Source organism: Penicillium longicatenatum (genome assembly GCF_028827895.1).
Source record: "Penicillium longicatenatum strain IBT 33135 chromosome Unknown contig_2_segment0_segment0, whole genome shotgun sequence".
In the NCBI taxonomy this organism is placed as follows: domain Eukaryota; kingdom Fungi; phylum Ascomycota; class Eurotiomycetes; order Eurotiales; family Aspergillaceae; genus Penicillium; species Penicillium longicatenatum.
This window is the reverse complement of record NW_026643120.1, coordinates 1,434,667-1,453,107: the sequence shown is the minus strand read 5'-3', so window position 1 is coordinate 1,453,107 and position 18,441 is coordinate 1,434,667. Positions and strand designations below refer to the sequence as shown.

Sequence of the window (18,441 nt, the reverse complement as noted above, 5' to 3'; positions counted from 1 at the left end):
GTATTGAGCGGATCCAATGTATCGATTCATTGCAGCGGGTCCTGGCCTATGGAACAAGTGCTGAAGGGGGCCGCTCATAAGCTAAAAGGCGGTTTATTCTCCCCAGTCGCTTGGAAATCTCACATTATTTTGTTCAAGTCACGCTTCCCCGGTACTTGCATAGATCATAATCTATGGCTCCCGAACTAAAGCCGGAGCCCAAGTTCCAGCCTCTCCATGAAGTGCTAGCAGAGGCATATTCCGACTCTCCGGCGATTCTCTGTGCTTTCCTCAAAAGTAATGGAGAGCCGTGCAATGATACCGTGGAAAACACAAATTTGGATCATGCTAAACATTGGGTTGAAAAAGTGTCTCAATATTTGTTTGACACAAGTGAAAAATCTTCGCTCCCCGGTTTTTTGTTTCAGCTTTCCAATTATTGCTTGTGTGGTCGTCATATGAAAGACGCTGGCCATGCCAAAGGTCAGTGGCGGGGTGAGCTCAAAAGAAGGCTCTTGAAAGATAAATTTGTTTCACTGTTGAAAACGAATAACCGATGGCCACCACCTCCGAGAATACTTGAATTCGAAGCTTATTTGTCGAGCAAAGATTTTGAGACAGCCGAGGAAGCAGTAGACAGAGTGTTGAAAGGCGAGCTAAAGGGAGCTGATAAACTCTTTCTATATGTGATGTCTTCCAATGAGGCGAAGGGGAAGTTCAAGATCGGTGTTAGCAAGAAACACCCAACCGAGGACCGGAGCGAACAACACCATAAATGTTATCCCAACGCCGAAGTGATCAGATGTGTAGCAATGCCTGAATATGCCTACCTGGTGGAGCAACTCCTGTTGGCGCAATTCAAAGAACACCATTTCCAGCTTCTGAACCCATGCTGGGTGCCCGATCATGGTCGGCACAGAGAATGGCTAGAGGTTGAACAGGACATCCTTTTTGAACGAATCTCTGAATGGGAAAAATTCTTCATTACTCGAACTCATGGAATCAAGCCTTACAAAAATGGTCGCTTCAACCGTGATGCAGAAAAGCATAGTCCTCATCGAAACATGCCTGAGGGAACTACGCAAGAAACCCCCACGAAAAATAGTCGCACATCGATGTCACGCACTCCAACTCCATGCAATGGCAGCTTTAATCCCCATTCGACAACAGTTGAGGTGGGAAACAACGGTGGATCTTCGCCGATGATACCTGCAGATTCCACCCCTACGAAGAGTGGCAACGGCTCATCCTCATCATCATCACACTCCTCACTTCTTCTGAATGATGATCCAATTCCGTTTTCGATAACAGGTGGAAATAAGGGGAAGGTCAGCGGGAAGTCACCCGAGCCTAAAAAGATTCCCACCCCTTTAAACACTCGTCGCCGTTCATCGCGAGGCTTCCGAGCTCTTTCAGATGATCGTCCAGTTCCATCGTCTGAAAAGATCGAGGACAAGGAGAGAATCATTGGCCAGTCACCCGAGATATCTGAAGATTCCACTCCCATGAAGCCTAATCGCCGTTCACCGCCACGCGCGAGTCTAACTTCGCTTGATGAGATTCCTAAAACGCGTGGGAAGGCTAATGACAAGATACCTCTGGACTTGTCTATGAGCAACCTAGAAATTGAAGCCAGCAAGCGAAGGGCTAGTGTGAGATAACAGAAGGCTACAGTTAAATCTGGACTATGCTAGTGTCATTCACTGGCGGACTCTTCAGTCCCTCTTACTTTGGGTAATGGCTATCATTATCCAACCGTTTGTCCTCCTTTTCTCCATAGACCTCAGACGCCTTTGTCCTCTGCTGAGTATATTAATGGTGTACTATCCAAACCTGTGGGGTATCAAGGTGGTTTATGTTTCTTTTATCAGCTTTCGCGAGTGTACATGCATAATGAATTTTATTTATAGTTTTTGCATCTGCAGGTCCGCGAAGAAATTGGCACATTCCTTCCAAGATTGATTTTGAACATCTTTACATATTTTCCGCAACGCATGTGATGGATCTGGGATCCCATGACTTCCAAGGTTTGGCATACTTAAATATGTACAGGTAAGGCCGTTTTTTAACAAAGGCCGAAAATTATGTGATACGCACTCCTGCACGATCAAATTTGGAATTTGATGTCATGATCCAGACCTGTTCATGCTAATGAACATTTCTAAAGCGCACGCACCTGAGAAATTTCCGAAGCTTTGGAATGTAGGTAGCCCGAGGTCATACTACCCCGCTGCCTACGTCTTGGGACAAATGTCCCATGATACTAGCATGTACATACCTAGCAACCTGGGAATGACCATCTTTATGCAGAAGAGACAGATGACCCTTACAACACTTGAAGCTGAATGCTTAGCGCCGTAAAGTCGGAAAAGAGACTGAATTTTCAATGCTGGACCTCCGATCCTTACTTGGGCTCCCTTCTCGGTATGCACGTAGCCGTCCTTTCCGACCCAGCTTAACCGCTTCCTTGCCTTTCTTAAATCAAACTCCCTTTTCAAGTAAACCGGCTGAATTTTGAACGGATGAAGAATGATTGTCTAACTTGAAGGATAAGATAATTCTCGTTCGACTATTTACACAAGAGCAAGTCTGCATCTGAAGAGAATACATCTCGCCTACGTCATTCTACATGGGCAAATAACCGGTGAGGCCCATATGTAGAGCCGTAAATACGAAGGCTGGAAATTGGTGAAACAGGGGCTACCCGAGCTGGTGGCACAACAGATACGGTCAACCTCGTCAAACGAAGCCGATCATGCCTCCATCCAGAGTAGGGACGTTAGAAAAGCAATGTGATTCAGGTGCAGATATCCCCCACTACCGCCAAGGCCCACAATTTCTCGATGAACTCTCGAAGAGCAACGGCCGAAACGTTTCGCTTGGCGCCCAAGGTATCCGTCCCCCCCGGACCCCAAATCCAACTGGTTGGGGGCGCCAGCGTTGGTGATTCGGTCCACAAATACGTGGAAGATATGCAAGAACATGCAAGAATGTCGTGGCGCAGCTACATTCTGTACACCGCCAAATGAAGATCTATCGGATAATTCAACCAGTCAAGTGGTCGGTCACACGGTGATCTTGTCTGACCGTGTGAAGTTGCAGGTTGGATCGCGGAGGACCTTAATGGGGGGACCTTCTCCGATCTGACTGGTCGAATCGGTGGCCTGGTAGCCATGTGAGCTTTTCGGTTCTCACTGCATGCGACCGGTAGGGAAAAAAAAGAATAGATAGCTCCACCAAGATCCGCAATTTCGACTGCATGACATTTTGTCTGAGCACCTCGTGGACTCGTCTCTGAAAATGGGCCCCTTCGGCCTGGTTTTGGGGAACTGTTTCGCTTTCACTCAAGATGTATCATCCACGGTTGGTTATGACTGGGAGCGAGCCATTGTTCTACAGCGTCGATGAGGAGAGACCGTTACTCTTGCGACTGCGGTCTTCGCAGTCGTTTATTGTGGGAGCAGTTGCGCTGTCATCATTTACAGTGGGTGTTAAAGTGTTTGTGGACAGAGATTCGGAGCTGACTTTGAGGCCATAGGATGTTTTTCTACACTCGATGGTACGGATGCGCGGTACGAATTCAAAATAATAAGCTTACATTATTCAGATGGTACCGATCATGCCGACAGCGCTTGTCTCTCGAGCTGGACTCCCGTTCGAAGATCGTACGTACAAACTGGCGACTAGATCGACTTGATTTACTGATACCCGTTGTCCAGGCGAATATTGGAACAGCGCTCTGTTACTATCAGAGGCAGCATCGGCTCTTCTTTGCACGCCAGCATTTGGATTTTTCCTCGATTTCTCCGGGAATCGACAGGACCTATACCTCTTCGGCCTTGTTATCTTGTCCGGCTCCATGACTTTGTTCATAACCGCCAACACAGTGATGTGGTATATCTACGCCAAAGTGCTGCAGGGTGCTGCAACGGCAATGTTGACTGTTTCCGGTCTTGCAATTTTGACCGACGCAGTAGACAAGCACCAAGTTGGACAGATGATTGGCTATGTGAGCACCGCCATGATCCTCGGCTTCATGTCTGGATCTCCCATTGGAGGCATGATGTTTGAATTCGGAGGGTATTATAGTGTCCTTGGGATGGCCTTTGGGTTCATTGCGCTTGACATGTTGTTGCGACTATCGGTTATTGAGAAAAAGGTTGCCACACGTTGGCGTACACTGCCTGAATATTGTCCATACCAGGGCTATACCTATACATCAGGCTATTTCTCCTGCGAAACCATCTTCAACCGAAAGAACTCCGACAACATCCGGACTGGCAGCTCACTGAAACTGGTCAAGCTGTTGCAACAGTCGCGGATCATCGTGAGTTTGTGGGCTGTAATTGTCAGTACGCTAGTCATGTCCGCATTGGACGCAGTGAGTATATACCCTTTGGATTGTGCCGAGACTGTTAATGACCTTTCTCTAGACACTTGCCGTTTTCGTGCAAGACATTTTTAATTCGAGTACCCTGGGTTCCGGTTTGATATTCATCCCAGTGGCCTTTGCAGCACTTCTACAGCCATTCTTTGGTATGTATACCCTATTTGGGCCGACTCAATGAAGGAGGCTAACGGTCCATTCTCCAGTATATCTTTGCGAGCGATTTGGCTGTAGAATTAATGCGTTCATTGCTTTCGCTGTCCTATCACCAACGCTTATCTGCCTGCGCTTTGTCGAACAAGACACATCATTCGACAAAACCATTCTGTGCATAATCCTGCTCGGCATTGGCATATGTGTCAACCTCGCCGAGCCGGCTCTACTACTCGAGATTCAACGTGTGCTCCATGATATAGAGGTGGAAGACCCGTCAGCCTTCGGCGACAACAGTGCAGTGTCACAAGCATTTAGCCTCCAGATCATGGCCCGTTTCGGAGGATTCGTGCTTGGTCCAATTCAAGGCGGCTTTATTTCATTCTACTACGGCTGGGATGTCATGACACTTGGGCTGGGTGTATTATCCCTAGTCACAGCTGTGCCTATGCTCTGGCTCAGCAGTGCTACTAAGGCTACACAGACCAGTGACGAGGGAAATGCCGAGAGACGGCCGCTACTTTCTGTGTAGATTTCCTTTTTCTTTATGCATTTAAGACTTATCGATCAAGCGACGACGACGACTATGACGACAGCAATGATCACGATTACGATGATGACTATGATTATGGTGGTTCTATTCATTGTGATATCCTTATTTTATGATACTTCGGATGATGCGATTCAATCCGATAGCTTTGTGGGGTCTAGATAGCCTGCGGATTCCAAGATGATCTCACGAATTCATGACAAGGGAATGAATCCCAATTCAAATAGATTGCTTTCAAATAAAGTCAATATCTTGTAGGTCCTGGAGAAGTAGGCATGACCGATGGATGACGCAGCCCCACAAAAACGGCCCGTTAACCATAGGTTGAAATACCTTGGAATCGATGTTGATTGGATACTTCTATAGCAACGCCACTCTTTAGTTCGAGTTGGTATTTAGTTTTAACAAGCTCCAGTCTTAGGAAAGGTATAGTAAAGTTAGTAAAACTTCTGCACTACAGACACTGAAAGAATTCAAAATGAATCCCTCCAACTCGATCGAACTCACACAAACCTTCGAGTACTCCAGCAACACCCATAACTACAAAATCCGCTGGACATCCCTCGGGAACCCAGAATCCCCGCCATTGATATTCATCCACGGCACACCATGGTCGTCAAAAGTCTGGCATGTCTACGCCCAGTCCCTCGCAAAGCATTTTCATGTCTACCTCTCCGACAATCCCGGGTTCGGCACAAGCCCACGTGGCGAACCTCGGCCCGGGAAGGAAGCTGAAATCACGAAAGAAATGGCGTTAGACGCCGATCTGTCTGGGCAGTCCGAAGTGTTTGCCGCGCTCTACAAATATTGGGCAAGAAGTTGGGGATCTAGAAAGGCACATGTTATCGCGCATGACCATGGCGGACTAATGAGTCTTCGGGCGCATATCATCCACGGATGTGAATTTGCGAGCCTGTGTCTGATCAACGTGGTGGCAATAGGGCCCTTTGGACAGCCGTTGTTCAAACTAGTCGCGGAGAATGAGGGCGTGTTCCGTGCGTTGACGGGTCCTGTTTTTGAAGGTGTTGTTGAGTCTTATATCCGGGATGCGGCGTATACAGATTTGACGAAGGAAACGATGGAGATGTTGAAGGGGCCGTGGATCTCGAGTGAAAAGGGCAGGAGGGGGTTTGTCAGGCAGATGGTGCAGGCCAACAGTCGCAGCACGGAGGAGGTTGAGGATAGGTATCCGGAGGTTGGTAAAGCTATGCCTGTCCAAATTATCTGGGGTCAAGAGGATCGCTGGATTCCTGTTGAGACTGCGTTCAGGCTGGGAGAAAAGCTGAATGCCCGGGATGTTGTGCTGATTGACGGAGTTGGCCACCTGGTGATGTATGATCAGGAAGGCAAACTAGGGGTGGAGCTGGGATGGTGGTTGAGCGAGGTGAATCGCTGAGTTAGATCTCCCATCAGTGTAGAAGTTGAGTAGTGGATAATTTGATGTGCAACATGAAGGCCAAATCCAGTTGTACTTTCATGCATGTTTTCTTTTCCGGATTTTGGTTTAGTCCAGAGTGCGCAGCATGTCTGCTTTCCAAGTCCCCAAGCGATCGGCCGCTTTGCAGTCAGCAACCCGCCTAGCGTGATAAAAAACAAGGAAATAATGTCTTTGTATGTTTCAGTAAAACATCAGCGCCAGAGGGCCTCCGCTTGACCCACTGTTGATCGTGATGAGGGGACAGTTTGAAGTATCGGCGGCTCATCTGAAGCTTGGAGCCGAAGAATTCCCTTTCCGCTGCAACAGCAATTCACTGTAGGATGTAAAACAAGACCACTGATCACTTTGTCGTGTTGAAACATGCGCCATAGGGAATAGCCGTGCTGCCCTTGACCTGTTGGGCGTAACACCTGCAGGTTCACCCAATGTGAAGTGGGCCCTTATGCATACCGTGCGCCATTAAGCCTGCTTGTCGCGATTGGTGATCCAATCTCGAACCATCCCACCACCGAGATGTGGACACTATTTGTCGATCTCGATCGAGAGATCCACAGGTCGTTCCAGCTCGATCCACATCCCCTCTGACAATCTTCCCAATCCATACCTGCACTGACCTTGTGGGAGACTGACATCAGAGTTAGGCATAGTGAGTCGCCCCACAGCCAACGAAGTGCTCCATCAACCCTGCAATATTACTAGATATTAATATAGAACCTCCACCATCTCACAGCAGCCTCGACAATCTTGAATCCTCAGCGGGGAGAGGTACATACTCTTTACGTAAAAAGACCCCTCTTTGCTCAGCCATTGAGATGTATCAACTGCACGACACGTCCCTAAACCTGGCAGAACGAGGACCGTTCAAGCTAACAACTCTTACATGGTTCAATTCCGTGACACCTTCACTCAATCCTTATATTGCCGTGTTCTCCAAAAGAAAGCGACATCTTTCACTTTCGCCTGCGCGAGCGTCAACATCGTACTCTTAGCCTGGACGTACTACGGTCAACGAACACAACCAACTCAAGCCTCTACACCTCTACGCCTTCCAGTCTCACCAATTGAGCTAGGCCGAGTACTCGCGCAATCATGGATCTCCTCCCTCTGCCCAGTTTCGTTGCAATCCAACAAGAGATCGGCCATGCAGAAAGGCCAATTGATGATCTGGAATACAGCAAGCCCACTCCAGAAGAATTAATCGATCTCGCAATCCAGAGAAATATCGCCCGTATAGATAAATGCGGTCGAGTGGGTGGTGATGAACCCTTCTACATCGCAGATTTAGGCCAGGTAACCAGGCAACACCAGAGATGGACACGTTGCTTCCCCGGTATTAGGCCGTATTATGGTGAGTTTTTTCGCTACATGATTGTAACCCAGGCTAACAATGACATTTGCCAGCAATTAAATGTAATTCGGACCCGACGCTCCTAAAGTGTCTCGCCGACCATGGGACAGGCTTTGATTGCGCATCGATTGAAGAGATGCGTACGGTCCTCAATCTAGGCGTTGATCCTGCTCGGATCTTATTCGCAAATCCCTGCAAGGGTGCTGCATCGCTGGACTTCGCCCGCCGGGCTGGAGTGTTGAGAACGACTTTCGACAATATCGATGAATTAGATATGATCAAGATGCACATGCCCGAGGCGCAACTTCTATTGCGTATCTACGCGAATGATGATAGTGCGCTGATTAGCTTTGGAGATAAATTTGGTGCACCGTTGGATACGACGAATGCTTTGTTGATTAGGGCGAGGGAACTCGGATTTGATGTTGTGGGCGTTAGCTTTCATGTTGGTATGAACTCACTCTTCATTTCCCAAGATGTGTTAAGATTGAATTATTTGAACCTGTGCACTGTATTGACATATCTATAGGAACCGGCGCCAAATCCCCAACGGCATTTAGCAAAGCAATCCAACATGCCCGTCACGTTTTCACACAAGCAAACAACCTTGGTTATACACCCAGCATCCTAGATATAGGTGGTGGCTTCGAAGATAGCAGTTTTGAGTCCCTATCCTCTCATATTCTGCAATCAATCCGAACGGAGTTCTCAGCGGGTGTAACCGTCATTGCGGAACCGGGCCGTTTCTACGCTCGGAGTGCATATACGCTTGTCTCGAGAGTGATTGCCCGTCGTCGCCAGATGGGTGTTGCGGCTGTGCAAGGTGTGCCTGATATGCTTTACCAGAACGACGGCGTTTATGGCAGTTTCATGAATGTTGTTATGGAGAAGGAAGTGATGGTTCCTGTTTTGGTGAGGAGGAGAGGAAAAGGGAGTGGTAATAAGGAGTATCGATACTCTGTCTGGGGGCCGACGTGTGATGGGATTGATTGTGTGACCAAGGGAGCGAGATTTGGGGAGGAGGTTATGATTGGAGACTGGTTGAAGTATATGGATATGGGCGGTACGTATCTTTTCATATATTGTGATATGACTACTGATTTTTGATAGCGTACACAAGTACCACAGCGACCAAGTTCAACGGGTTTAATACAGCCTTAGATACCTTCTACGTCAATAGCGAAACGATGCCGGGGTTCTAGATGAGTGTGGGCATTAGAGAAATCTGCCAAAGTCTTCCCATTGCCTAGTCAGGGCCTGTGAAACATACAGGTGGTTTACTTTTCGAGGTATTTCTCAGTTTAAATAGAAATCTATAAAATTAGACGAACACCAGAAAAGACTTGTTCAACTCCCACTAGCCCATGTATGAAGTAGCGCGGTAATTACAATAGTTTCAGACAAGATGCCACTGTACCTGATTTGCCGAGTTCTAAGGAGCGTATATCTCCTTTGTTCTAAGCTAACATGAATAGCGCTTCATTCGAGCCAGGATATCGGTAAGAAACGGTGCTATCTCAATGGGCATTAGGATTTAAATGCTGAGTCTTGCCTAGACGCTGCATTGCTACATACCCTTGGAGCTTGCCGAAAGCTTCAAAGCCCCGGTACCCATGCAATTTATTCATCTAGTAAGAGAAGCAGGAAAAAAAAAAAAAACATTTTTCATGTGGTTGAATCCATAGATCCAGTTCAGACCAAAAACCACCATTATCCAATTGAGTGCAAAATCCCAGTTGCACAGCTAAAAAGAGCGCGTAATAACAGCTATTGGATATCAATCATAAAATACCGTCACGGACACATAAATAGAAAATGACAAAAGATGGACAAGAGAAAAAGTGTAAGGAAAGGCGGTCCAACGGGATTACCAGGGTATCAATCAAACTTTCTCAGTTCCAGCCATCTGCACGTCCTCCTGAGCACCCTCTAGAGGCTGCTTGATATCCATTCCGAACGGTTGAGCGTCCGGTGTGGCAGATGGCTGTTTCTCCGCATCCTGTGCGGGTTTATCGTGGCGCTTGCGCCCAAGTCGCTCGCACCAGTGCTCGGCACTTACAAGGGTGTCGTTGACTACACCGCTAACCTGACCCAGAATATCCAAGCTTTCATTTGCCAGAACGAGAATTCGGTGCGCACCGACAGCCGCATCTGAAGAGGCCTCGACAGAGCCAGGGGGTGGTTGAGATGTGCTAGCCATTTGGAATCGGTGAGGCAAGGATGTCAAGTGTCGTCGTACGAGATGACGGGCGTTTTCTGGCAACGCTCCTCCAGCATACTTCGATACAACGTCGACAACCTGCTTCAACGTTGAAAGCACGTCTGCTTTGACCGCCTGAATACGCTGTGTCAAGAGCGACGCGCTTTCCCCTCCTTCAAGGTCGGGTTGTTGGGACTGGTTTTTCTTTTGATTGTCCCACTCCGTGAGCGCACTTTGAAGTGCCACAATAGCCTTGCCGAGTCGCCCGTTTGCCCAGCGCAGCCAGGTTAAACAGTAGGTCAAGCTACGCAGTGACTCCTCGCTCATCGCAACACCTAAGCCCGATGTTGAAATAACAAGGCGGCTCTGCCACGTCGGATTCTGTCGCCCGGGTTTCTCCTCATACCGAGGCGACCGTGCGTCATCATATGGTGGGAGCGTCTCTGCCATCGACAGATCAGAGGAACTTCGTGTTCGTGGTTGACTCTGGCTCTGGCTCATCGCATCCTCGCCCTTCTCCACATCCATATCCGGCGGGACTTCCGTCACCTTGCGGCGCTTACTGGTAGGGTTCGAGTCCTGCGGAGAGTCTCGTCGCTGCAGCGCCCAGCGCAGACCACTTTCTACGCCAGTCTTGCGGCCGACAGTGCCCACTGTATTCGCGACAGGTGAACCGATGTTACGCTCGATAAACTCGGCGCTGGACTTGAAGCGTGCGGAGTACGATTTAGAAGTGGTGTATGCAGATACGGAGCCGTTGATGGCAGAGGAGATGAGGGGGTGCGACGACGTTAGCAGCGAGAGCAACGGCTCCGCTGCTTGTGAAGAGTTCGGCGTTGTCCCCGGGATGGTTTGCCGCGATGTTCGTGGCGACTGTCCGTATTCTATGGGCAAATGATTAGTCGGGCGTTGCGTTGTTTTCCCCCTCGCACAGCAGCCCTGCAACTTATATGATAGAATCGCAACATAGGTTCCAAATTTTATCAGATGATCGCGACTGGGGGTATATAGGGCCGAGGGACCGGGTTTGGCATACCTGTGCGAAGGCCCTCCAGAGCTTGGGCGGCCTCGAGGTCGTCCATAGATAGCACACTGGCAGCTCGACGATTTCGATCGTCGGAATGTGTGTCGTCCATCACGGCGGTGGAAGCATTATTTGGGAGATGGGTGGAGCTTAGAAGTGGCGAGATTCGCGTTCGGCGCAGAGTCTTTCACGTGAAAACAGGTGAAAGTTGACTAAGTGACACCGGCCAATCCTTCACATGCACAAACTCCTTTCCCAACAGAATTCAAACTGTATTTCCAAAGAGCCGAGTCCTACGGAGTACGCCACGATGAACTCTTTTGCTTTGGACTATTTCCACAACTCGGTTTTACTGCCGACATGCCCCCGTTCCTGCGCCGGTGATTCCATCCCCTTCGTACACCCCCACGCGACATGTACAGTCGAATACGAGTCTCTTTAAATAGTTACCTATGCATTATAATCCCAACCGGGAGACTCTGTCCCGTCATCATCGGTTCAGAGATAATCAATCTGCCGCAAGCCCAAGAATAGGTCAAACGCCGGGATTGACGGCTAAAAGAAAACCCCAACTACCCACGAAATAGGAAGGTTGAAATGCGGCATTCCAACTGCCTTGTCGCTTTCCCGTCGAGAAGTTCATTTTAGACCGACCTGCATGTGAAGTGGGGGTCCAAGCTACAGCCTTTCGGGGTCTAGTTGCGAATTTGTTCCACGGATTATCATTTGGCAAACATAGTGGATTGATTATACCCAGCTGCCTTTCAATGTCGCTGATTGGATTGAGTCAGCCTGGGATGACTCTGCCCCGTATAGGATGTGTTATGTACTGCCTTAGCATTGGTCTGGAAATTCGGAACAGAATGATCATATGTGATAGTCCTGTCTGCCCCTATGCCACTTATATGCTAACCATATCCACACAGTGGTCTAATCAGCCAGACATTTGGAAAGTTTGTATATATAGGGGGTATGTCGGTGCGAATTGGGTATGCAGTTCGTGACTAGTAGTTATTGGATCGACGATCCATCAGCTCATCAATGTACCCCACATTATTGCCCAACAGTGCCTCCGAGGTCGATGGCATGGTCGCCTTCATGTTCACCGCTCTTGTCGAAGCTGAAGCTTTTGATATAAGTATTGCGCGCTGGGAGTAAGGCTACGTTATACCAGGCTTTTCGTTTTATATTTACCTGCATTCCGCTCGGTATGATTACGCCTGATCGGACTAAAACGTGGACTAAAAGGCTCCGTGACAAGAGTAAGCAAACATCGACGACACTCTATTGAGAATGTATTTTGCGGGCAAGGTGCAGGAGAGGGACGAAGAAAATAAATTGATGGCTGATGACGCTGGTCGTGGTTGGTTTGCGGCACCGACTCGGCGTCTGGGATATCATCCCGTAGATACTGGGACATGGCGGGGTATATGTACATCCATGTGCGAATGTCATCGATTCATTTTCAGGATGACAGACCTCGGGTGAGAAGCAGGAAGATACAGTTGAACACTGGAGAACAAACATAGATACGCATATTTCATGACGAGCCTAGGGGAAGTTGAACAGACGATTTAGCATTGGAAGGCAAACACTATAGAAACGGTCGAATCAAATGTCCAGCTTGCTCGTCCACATATCCGCAGTCTTTGAATTGACACGCTTAGTGCGCATCGCCAATTTGTACCCCACAATCAAGACCAGAAAGATCGGCAGACCCACGAACGACGCGACGGCGGACTGGTAATGGAACCTAAGCTTGTCATTGCGGTCAAATGTGAATGCACCGAGAACCATAGTTATCGAGATGAACAGACAGAGTACAAGACCCAGCCATGTACCAGTAAGACCGAAACGAGCACGAAAAGTAAGCGCCTCATCAGGAATACCCTGAGCTTTGCGCGCCCGCACAAAAGCGATATGAGTAATGAGGATGGAAACCCAAACCAAAAGACCAAGCATCGTTACCATATCCACGAGATACCCAAATACAAGCCTGGAATCCTTGGCGACGTTGACATAGGCTAATGTTGCGACGGAAGAAGATACAGCCAAAGCGTAGACGGGAACGCCGCGACGGTTGGTGTAGAGTAGGAAAGCAGGCGCACGGCGCTTCAAGGAGAGGTCGCACATCGCCTTAGTGGCCAGGTAAAGGTCATAATTGGCTATTGACAGAACAAATAACAGAATGCATCCGTTCAGCAGGTCTGGCACTATTGCGATACCGGATAGATAGATGGCTGCGACGAAAGGAGATGCGGCAGCACCTTTGGTAGAGTCACGAGCAAAGGCCAGTATTTTCGAGTCTCGAGGGACAAGCATACCCAGCAGAGTGATTCCCAGAAGATGAAACACCAACACCCGATAAAAGGTGTGCTTGATGGCGCGTGAAATGGCCTTTCGGATGTTAGGAGCCCGGACCATAATACCTGATCGTTCACTACCAATGAAGGCAAATGTCGCAGAAGACATCGTTGCACAGGTTTCCAAAAACTTCTCTAGCATCCCATGATTCACCCGAGCTCCGATCGTATCAAACACACCAGGTGTATTCCAGTATCGAAACCCTCGAGGATCACGATCTGGTCCCCCTCCTAGGGCAATGACCATTGACAAGATCATCAGAGCGGACATAATAAGCAATTTGAAGGATGAAACGTAAAACTCAACTCGACTTGGTAGTCCATGATGGACAAAGTTGACGAGGATGATAACGAAGAGTAGAACGGAAATCCACACGCCAGGGTTGATCCATTCCGCGTCCACCCAATACGAAATCAGCAAAGCGGCAGCTGTCAACTGGTTTGGGGTGACAATGGCATATTTCAGCCAGTATCTGCATCATCTGGTGAGCTGGTGTCAAAAAGGGCATGCTGTGCAGCTCACATCCAACCCACGCTGAAGCCCAGAGCTGGGTCAACAAATCGCACGGCCTGGTCTGCTACGGTGTATGGCTTTGGTAACCAAGCAGCGACTTCACCCAAGGCTAACAAAACCAAGTATACGGAGAATCCGACGAAGCTATAGGATATCATCATGGCAGCCGGCTATAAACCATTAACTCGTTGCCAGAAACAACACCGATGAAAAACACTCACGCCGCTCCTGTTACCCAATTAGTTTGCTTCGTCGTCCAGAGTTGAACTTGACTGATGAACGAACGGCTTACATTGTGAGAGCTCTTGCAGTCCCGATCATCAAACCTGTGCCAATGGCTGACCCAACCGCTGGAGACAAAGATCAGTGGGGCCGTGTGACAGATGAAGGGACCTTGACAGACCAATTACGCCGACTTGTCGAGGTGACAAAGACTGATAGATGTCGATAAATCCCAGAGTAACATCTCCATGAGGCCCATGTGCGGTAGTCTCTTGATGTTCCGGAGCAGTCCTCGCAGATACAATCGATAGGACAGGTGAACTCTGAGCAGATCCATAGTTCGAAGACCGATTTCTCCGGCGTGGATATTCAGACAGATCCATTCCAGCAATTTGTGGACAAGATGAAACACATACGATTTCTAAGTTCATCAAAGGAAGTTGAAGGCGTTGTGTTGGCCACCAGCGGAGGAAAGAGCAAGGGTGGGAAAATAGTGAAATCAGCAATCACCAAGGTTATGATGTTTGAATTTCTATATGCAACGAGGACCGTCTCCGTAGAGCACGGTCAAACTCAAAAGTATGAAAAATAAATGGCGGAAATAAAGCAGAACTTCTTAGGTTGAATGCCAGCAACTCTCTATCGTCACGGCAAGCCCATCGAGGGTGGCTCAAGAGGCTCCGCGTCTATGTTCCCCATCAAAGCCGTAAACATCATAAAACGCCTAATGTTATCAAGACGCCCCAAACGAACCAAGACCCCAATCTATGGGGTAGAGGGGAGATATCGTGAATTTGTTTCAGAAACGCGAACAAGTGCGAGTGCGGTGGGAACGGTCGGCGTCAACCTGGAGCACGGTCGCTCCCAAGGAGTGGAAGAAAGAATTTGTTCATTCATCGCGACATGAGGGAGTCGCTCGACTCGGTCCGAGGGAAGATACGGGTGTACAGCGAGTCGCTCGATTCCGTGCGGGGGAAGTGGCGCTGGTGCTTCCGGGAAATGACTCGGTCCGTGTAGACACCCTTGGCAGTGCCGCGAATCACAGACTCCAGGTACTCGCGGAAGTCGGTCGGCTTGAAGTCTGGGTAGAGCTCGGGGGTCAAGTGGTAACCGAGGTACTGGGCGTAATCAGGGTTGTTATCGCCCCGAATGCCCCACGAGTATTGGTATTCGGCGAGATAACGAGGAATGAATTTGATGGGGTCGAACGGGTAAGTCTCACTAGCTTGTCGGGCCGCCAGGACTCTGCTGCAGATGGTTTCTTCGGGGACCTGTGTTCCGGAAAAAGAAATTATTAGTTCAATCCTTCGAATCGACTCATGGGCACATACGTAGTTGCGGTCAATTTTCTCCTCGCTAATTTCCTCCATGAGGCTGTAGATCTCGTTCTGTGTGGAGACCAGGTTGTAGGCAAGGACCTTCTTGTTCAAGGTGCGCGGGTCGTTGATGATCAGGGCCATGTAGCGACCGATATCCCGCAAGTCTGTCAGAGCAGTGGTCACGTTTCCATCGCCGATAATCTCATCGTTGCCCGATGTCATAGCATAGTCGACACGGCCCGAGGGGAGACGGGGGTAAGACAGCTGGTACCACCAGCCGACATCGACAAGAGTGTACGGGAGCCACAGCTGGCGAATCTGGTTGTAGACGATCTCTTTCTGTAGGTGCGCAAAAAAATAGTCAGTGGTCAGTTCAATGATGGCACCACGCGTGCGCTGGTTCTTACCTCGTCACGCAGCCACATCACACCACCTGGGGGTGCAACGGTGATGAAACCACAGGGAATGAATCGCTTGACGCCGACTTTCTTCGCCGCCTTGGCCAGCGGGATCTGGTCCTGCTGCTCAGCAGGACCGACACAGCTGATGACGACATCGATCTCAGCCAGCGCCTCGACCAGCTGCTCCTCGCTTGCCTTCAGGTCGCATTTCCGGATGGCAATACCGCGATCCTGCAATCTGACAATAGCGGGCTTGTGAACGGAGATCGGGCGAACGAGGGCGATCACCTCCTACATAGCAAAGTGCCAGGGTTAGTAAAGATCGATCGATGGATGGAATGAGTGAGATAGCGTACAAAGCCTCCATCTTCCAGCAATCCATTTGCGATAGAACCTCCGGTTTCACCCGCAGCTCCGACCAAAAGAACCTTGGTCTTCGACATGATGGCGGGTGATGATCAACAAATTGGGGTTAGAATGGCGGTTTTTAAAATAATAGGTGATGGTGGTGTTGCAGGGGTGAGAGAATGAAAGGGAGAAAGACGAGGAAACCAGGAGCCGACGTTATAAACCAGTACCAAAACTAACCCACTTTCATTCCTATCCGGAGTGGACGTGGGTCGAGTGGATGTTGGTTCCCCTCGTTTGAGGGGACTTTTTTTTTTCGCGGTCGGGTCGTAAAGGACGTCATTTCGTGATCGCCCGATTTCAGTGATCTTATTCTACATGTCTACCGTCTACAAATCGTCTTCAATTTTGATTTTTTTCATTCAAATGTTAGAATTGATTCCCTCATTTCCTCCATTTCGCCTCTTGCGGGCCGGTGGCTCGGGACCGTCTGAATCGGATTGCCCTTACGTCATTCCCTATACGGCTTCCCGGTTGAATAATTATGATGTTTGCGGTGCGCAGTCCTCCGATTAAAAACCCTGAGAGTAAAAAATAACAGGGTAAATAGCTGCCCATTCTCAGTTTGGGGTGCGTATGACTCGTTTCAGCATCTCATTCATCTTCCCACGCGGGAACCCCGTTTCGGTCCTCTAGTGGCCACACTGGTCGGAACATAAAAATCCCATGCAGATGATCAATAATCACGAGCAAGAGCTGTAATCCTAATGTTGCATTGCTCCCCCTTCTTTAACCCCAACGTCAGCGATCTTCCCGATCTGCGTGGCCTTGGAACACCTGGAACAAGTAATCCAGCACTGACCTGTTCGCCGTGACGAAATGCAGACCGGTGAGATTAGTCACACGTTAGCCTCCCGCTCATTGGGTAACCATTGACTCAAAAAACGGAGGTTCCCCGTGCCCATGGTCAACCGGGCCCAAGGCCAATCAGGGAAATTGTGGGCAATGAGGCTGCACCATGGGAATTGGGCTTGAAAGGGAGGCTGAGAGGCTGGGAAGGTTTCTACCTATGCTACAGGACCAGTTTGGGTACCAAAAGATGCCAGCAAATCAGAGCTTCAGTAATTCCCGCACCTAGAGGCAGACAGCTACCAGCCACAGCCGCTCTGGGCGCGGGAGATCGATGCCTGGGCGCGTGAACCTCTTATATTCCCAAGTGCAGAAAAAAACATGTTGCATTGACCGCAGACTGCAAATGAGACATTTCAACTTACTGTATCCCGGATTTGTCGGGCTTTGAATCCTCCCAGTATTGAGGGGTGTGCAGGTGGGGTCAGGTTACTTGGCGACGAAACCTGGGAATTCTGCTCAATGCAGTAGGGATGCGTGGTGATCGCTCCCCACTCTGGAAATCACGGTCAGCGGGAATGCGGACATGCATTGAACGCAACTGCACGAGGGTATTCGGTACGGTCCTCCCCCGCATATCAGGCGATGAGCTCTTAATCAAGGGTGGTGGGGTTCAGTACCCCAGGGTTTTTGCTGATCCATGGCGGGGTCAAGGTTTGACTTGACGGACCGTGATACTAGATCAACTAATATTACGGAGGAGAGAGGACCGCTGTAAGATGGAGTGCATTTTCCAATTCAGTTCCATGGAATCCTGTTATGCTAAGCTACGACCAAGATGAGGTTCCCTGCACAACTTGATGATCCGGCCAATCGTTTGGGTTCCTGGTATAATATCCTCACGCGCTCGTTTCCCTAACATCAAGTCCCGACCTTTCCATGGCAAATTCACAGTTTGTTGAAAACTGCGGATGCTTGTGCTCAGAAACGGCACCAATCGTCGTAACATCGCTGTCATTGTATTAGCAATGGTGTTGATCAAAGTTTGAGACCAATTGACGTACAGATCTGCAGCGTTCACCCCTATGGCTTCTGCGGCAATCCTATAATAGCATTGTTAGTCGACGGTCTTGGAGGTAATAGCCAGACAGGTTGAAGGGCCTCTTTACCTCGACGCAATTATCATAACGGGGCCGGCATCGAGCCGTGTCTGCCTCGGCAGCGACATTGTTGGAACTATCCTCGACCGGGGTAGCAATAGCCAATGTGGCGAGGACCAAAGCGATGATTGGTGTGAAACGCATCTTGAAAGAATATTGATCACGAATTCGATTTGCTTGCTAACG

General features: G+C 49.1%; 8 protein-coding genes across 8 annotated transcripts; 4 read left to right on the top strand and 4 right to left on the bottom strand.

The window, feature by feature from the left end:
- Positions 1-668: 668 nt before the first annotated feature.
- N7484_003071 (GIY-YIG nuclease family protein) lies at positions 669-1,640 on the top strand (the record flags this gene model as incomplete). The annotated part of the gene is made up of 1 exon (XM_057113491.1): positions 669-1,640. The coding sequence occupies one exon, from the start codon at positions 669-671 to the stop codon at positions 1,638-1,640; it is 972 nt and encodes a 323-aa protein (XP_056973631.1).
- Positions 1,641-3,598: 1,958 nt separating this feature from the next.
- Positions 3,599-5,051, top strand: N7484_003070 (uncharacterized protein; the record flags this gene model as incomplete). The annotated part of the gene is made up of 4 exons (XM_057113490.1): positions 3,599-3,644; positions 3,699-4,360; positions 4,413-4,515; positions 4,573-5,051. 4 exons carry the CDS (start codon positions 3,599-3,601, stop codon positions 5,049-5,051), a joined length of 1,290 nt encoding a protein of 429 aa, XP_056973630.1.
- A 496-nt stretch (positions 5,052-5,547) lies between these two features.
- Positions 5,548-6,465, top strand: N7484_003069 (alpha/beta fold hydrolase; the record flags this gene model as incomplete). Its single annotated transcript, XM_057113489.1, has 1 exon — positions 5,548-6,465. The coding sequence occupies one exon, from the start codon at positions 5,548-5,550 to the stop codon at positions 6,463-6,465; it is 918 nt and encodes a 305-aa protein (XP_056973629.1).
- A 1,131-nt stretch (positions 6,466-7,596) lies between these two features.
- Positions 7,597-9,057, top strand: N7484_003068 (type III PLP-dependent enzyme; the record flags this gene model as incomplete). Its single annotated transcript, XM_057113488.1, has 4 exons — positions 7,597-7,855; positions 7,909-8,304; positions 8,385-8,918; positions 8,966-9,057. 4 exons carry the CDS (start codon positions 7,597-7,599, stop codon positions 9,055-9,057), a joined length of 1,281 nt encoding a protein of 426 aa, XP_056973628.1.
- A 680-nt stretch (positions 9,058-9,737) lies between these two features.
- Positions 9,738-11,191, bottom strand: N7484_003067 (putative clock controled protein (Ccg-8); the record flags this gene model as incomplete). The annotated part of the gene is made up of 2 exons (XM_057113487.1): positions 9,738-10,939; positions 11,092-11,191. The coding sequence occupies 2 exons, from the start codon at positions 11,189-11,191 to the stop codon at positions 9,738-9,740; spliced, it is 1,302 nt and encodes a 433-aa protein (XP_056973627.1).
- Positions 11,192-12,690: 1,499 nt separating this feature from the next.
- Positions 12,691-14,561, bottom strand: N7484_003066 (putative amino acid permease; the record flags this gene model as incomplete). The annotated part of the gene is made up of 5 exons (XM_057113486.1): positions 12,691-13,915; positions 13,966-14,126; positions 14,178-14,184; positions 14,249-14,306; positions 14,360-14,561. 5 exons carry the CDS (start codon positions 14,559-14,561, stop codon positions 12,691-12,693), a joined length of 1,653 nt encoding a protein of 550 aa, XP_056973626.1.
- Positions 14,562-15,071: 510 nt separating this feature from the next.
- N7484_003065 (aromatic alcohol reductase) lies at positions 15,072-16,341 on the bottom strand (the record flags this gene model as incomplete). Its single annotated transcript, XM_057113485.1, has 4 exons — positions 15,072-15,449; positions 15,510-15,836; positions 15,905-16,189; positions 16,255-16,341. The coding sequence occupies 4 exons, from the start codon at positions 16,339-16,341 to the stop codon at positions 15,072-15,074; spliced, it is 1,077 nt and encodes a 358-aa protein (XP_056973625.1).
- A 1,735-nt stretch (positions 16,342-18,076) lies between these two features.
- On the bottom strand, positions 18,077-18,399 carry N7484_003064 (uncharacterized protein; the record flags this gene model as incomplete). Its single annotated transcript, XM_057113484.1, has 3 exons — positions 18,077-18,106; positions 18,160-18,198; positions 18,265-18,399. The coding sequence occupies 3 exons, from the start codon at positions 18,397-18,399 to the stop codon at positions 18,077-18,079; spliced, it is 204 nt and encodes a 67-aa protein (XP_056973624.1).
- Between the last annotated feature and the right edge of the window lie 42 nt (positions 18,400-18,441).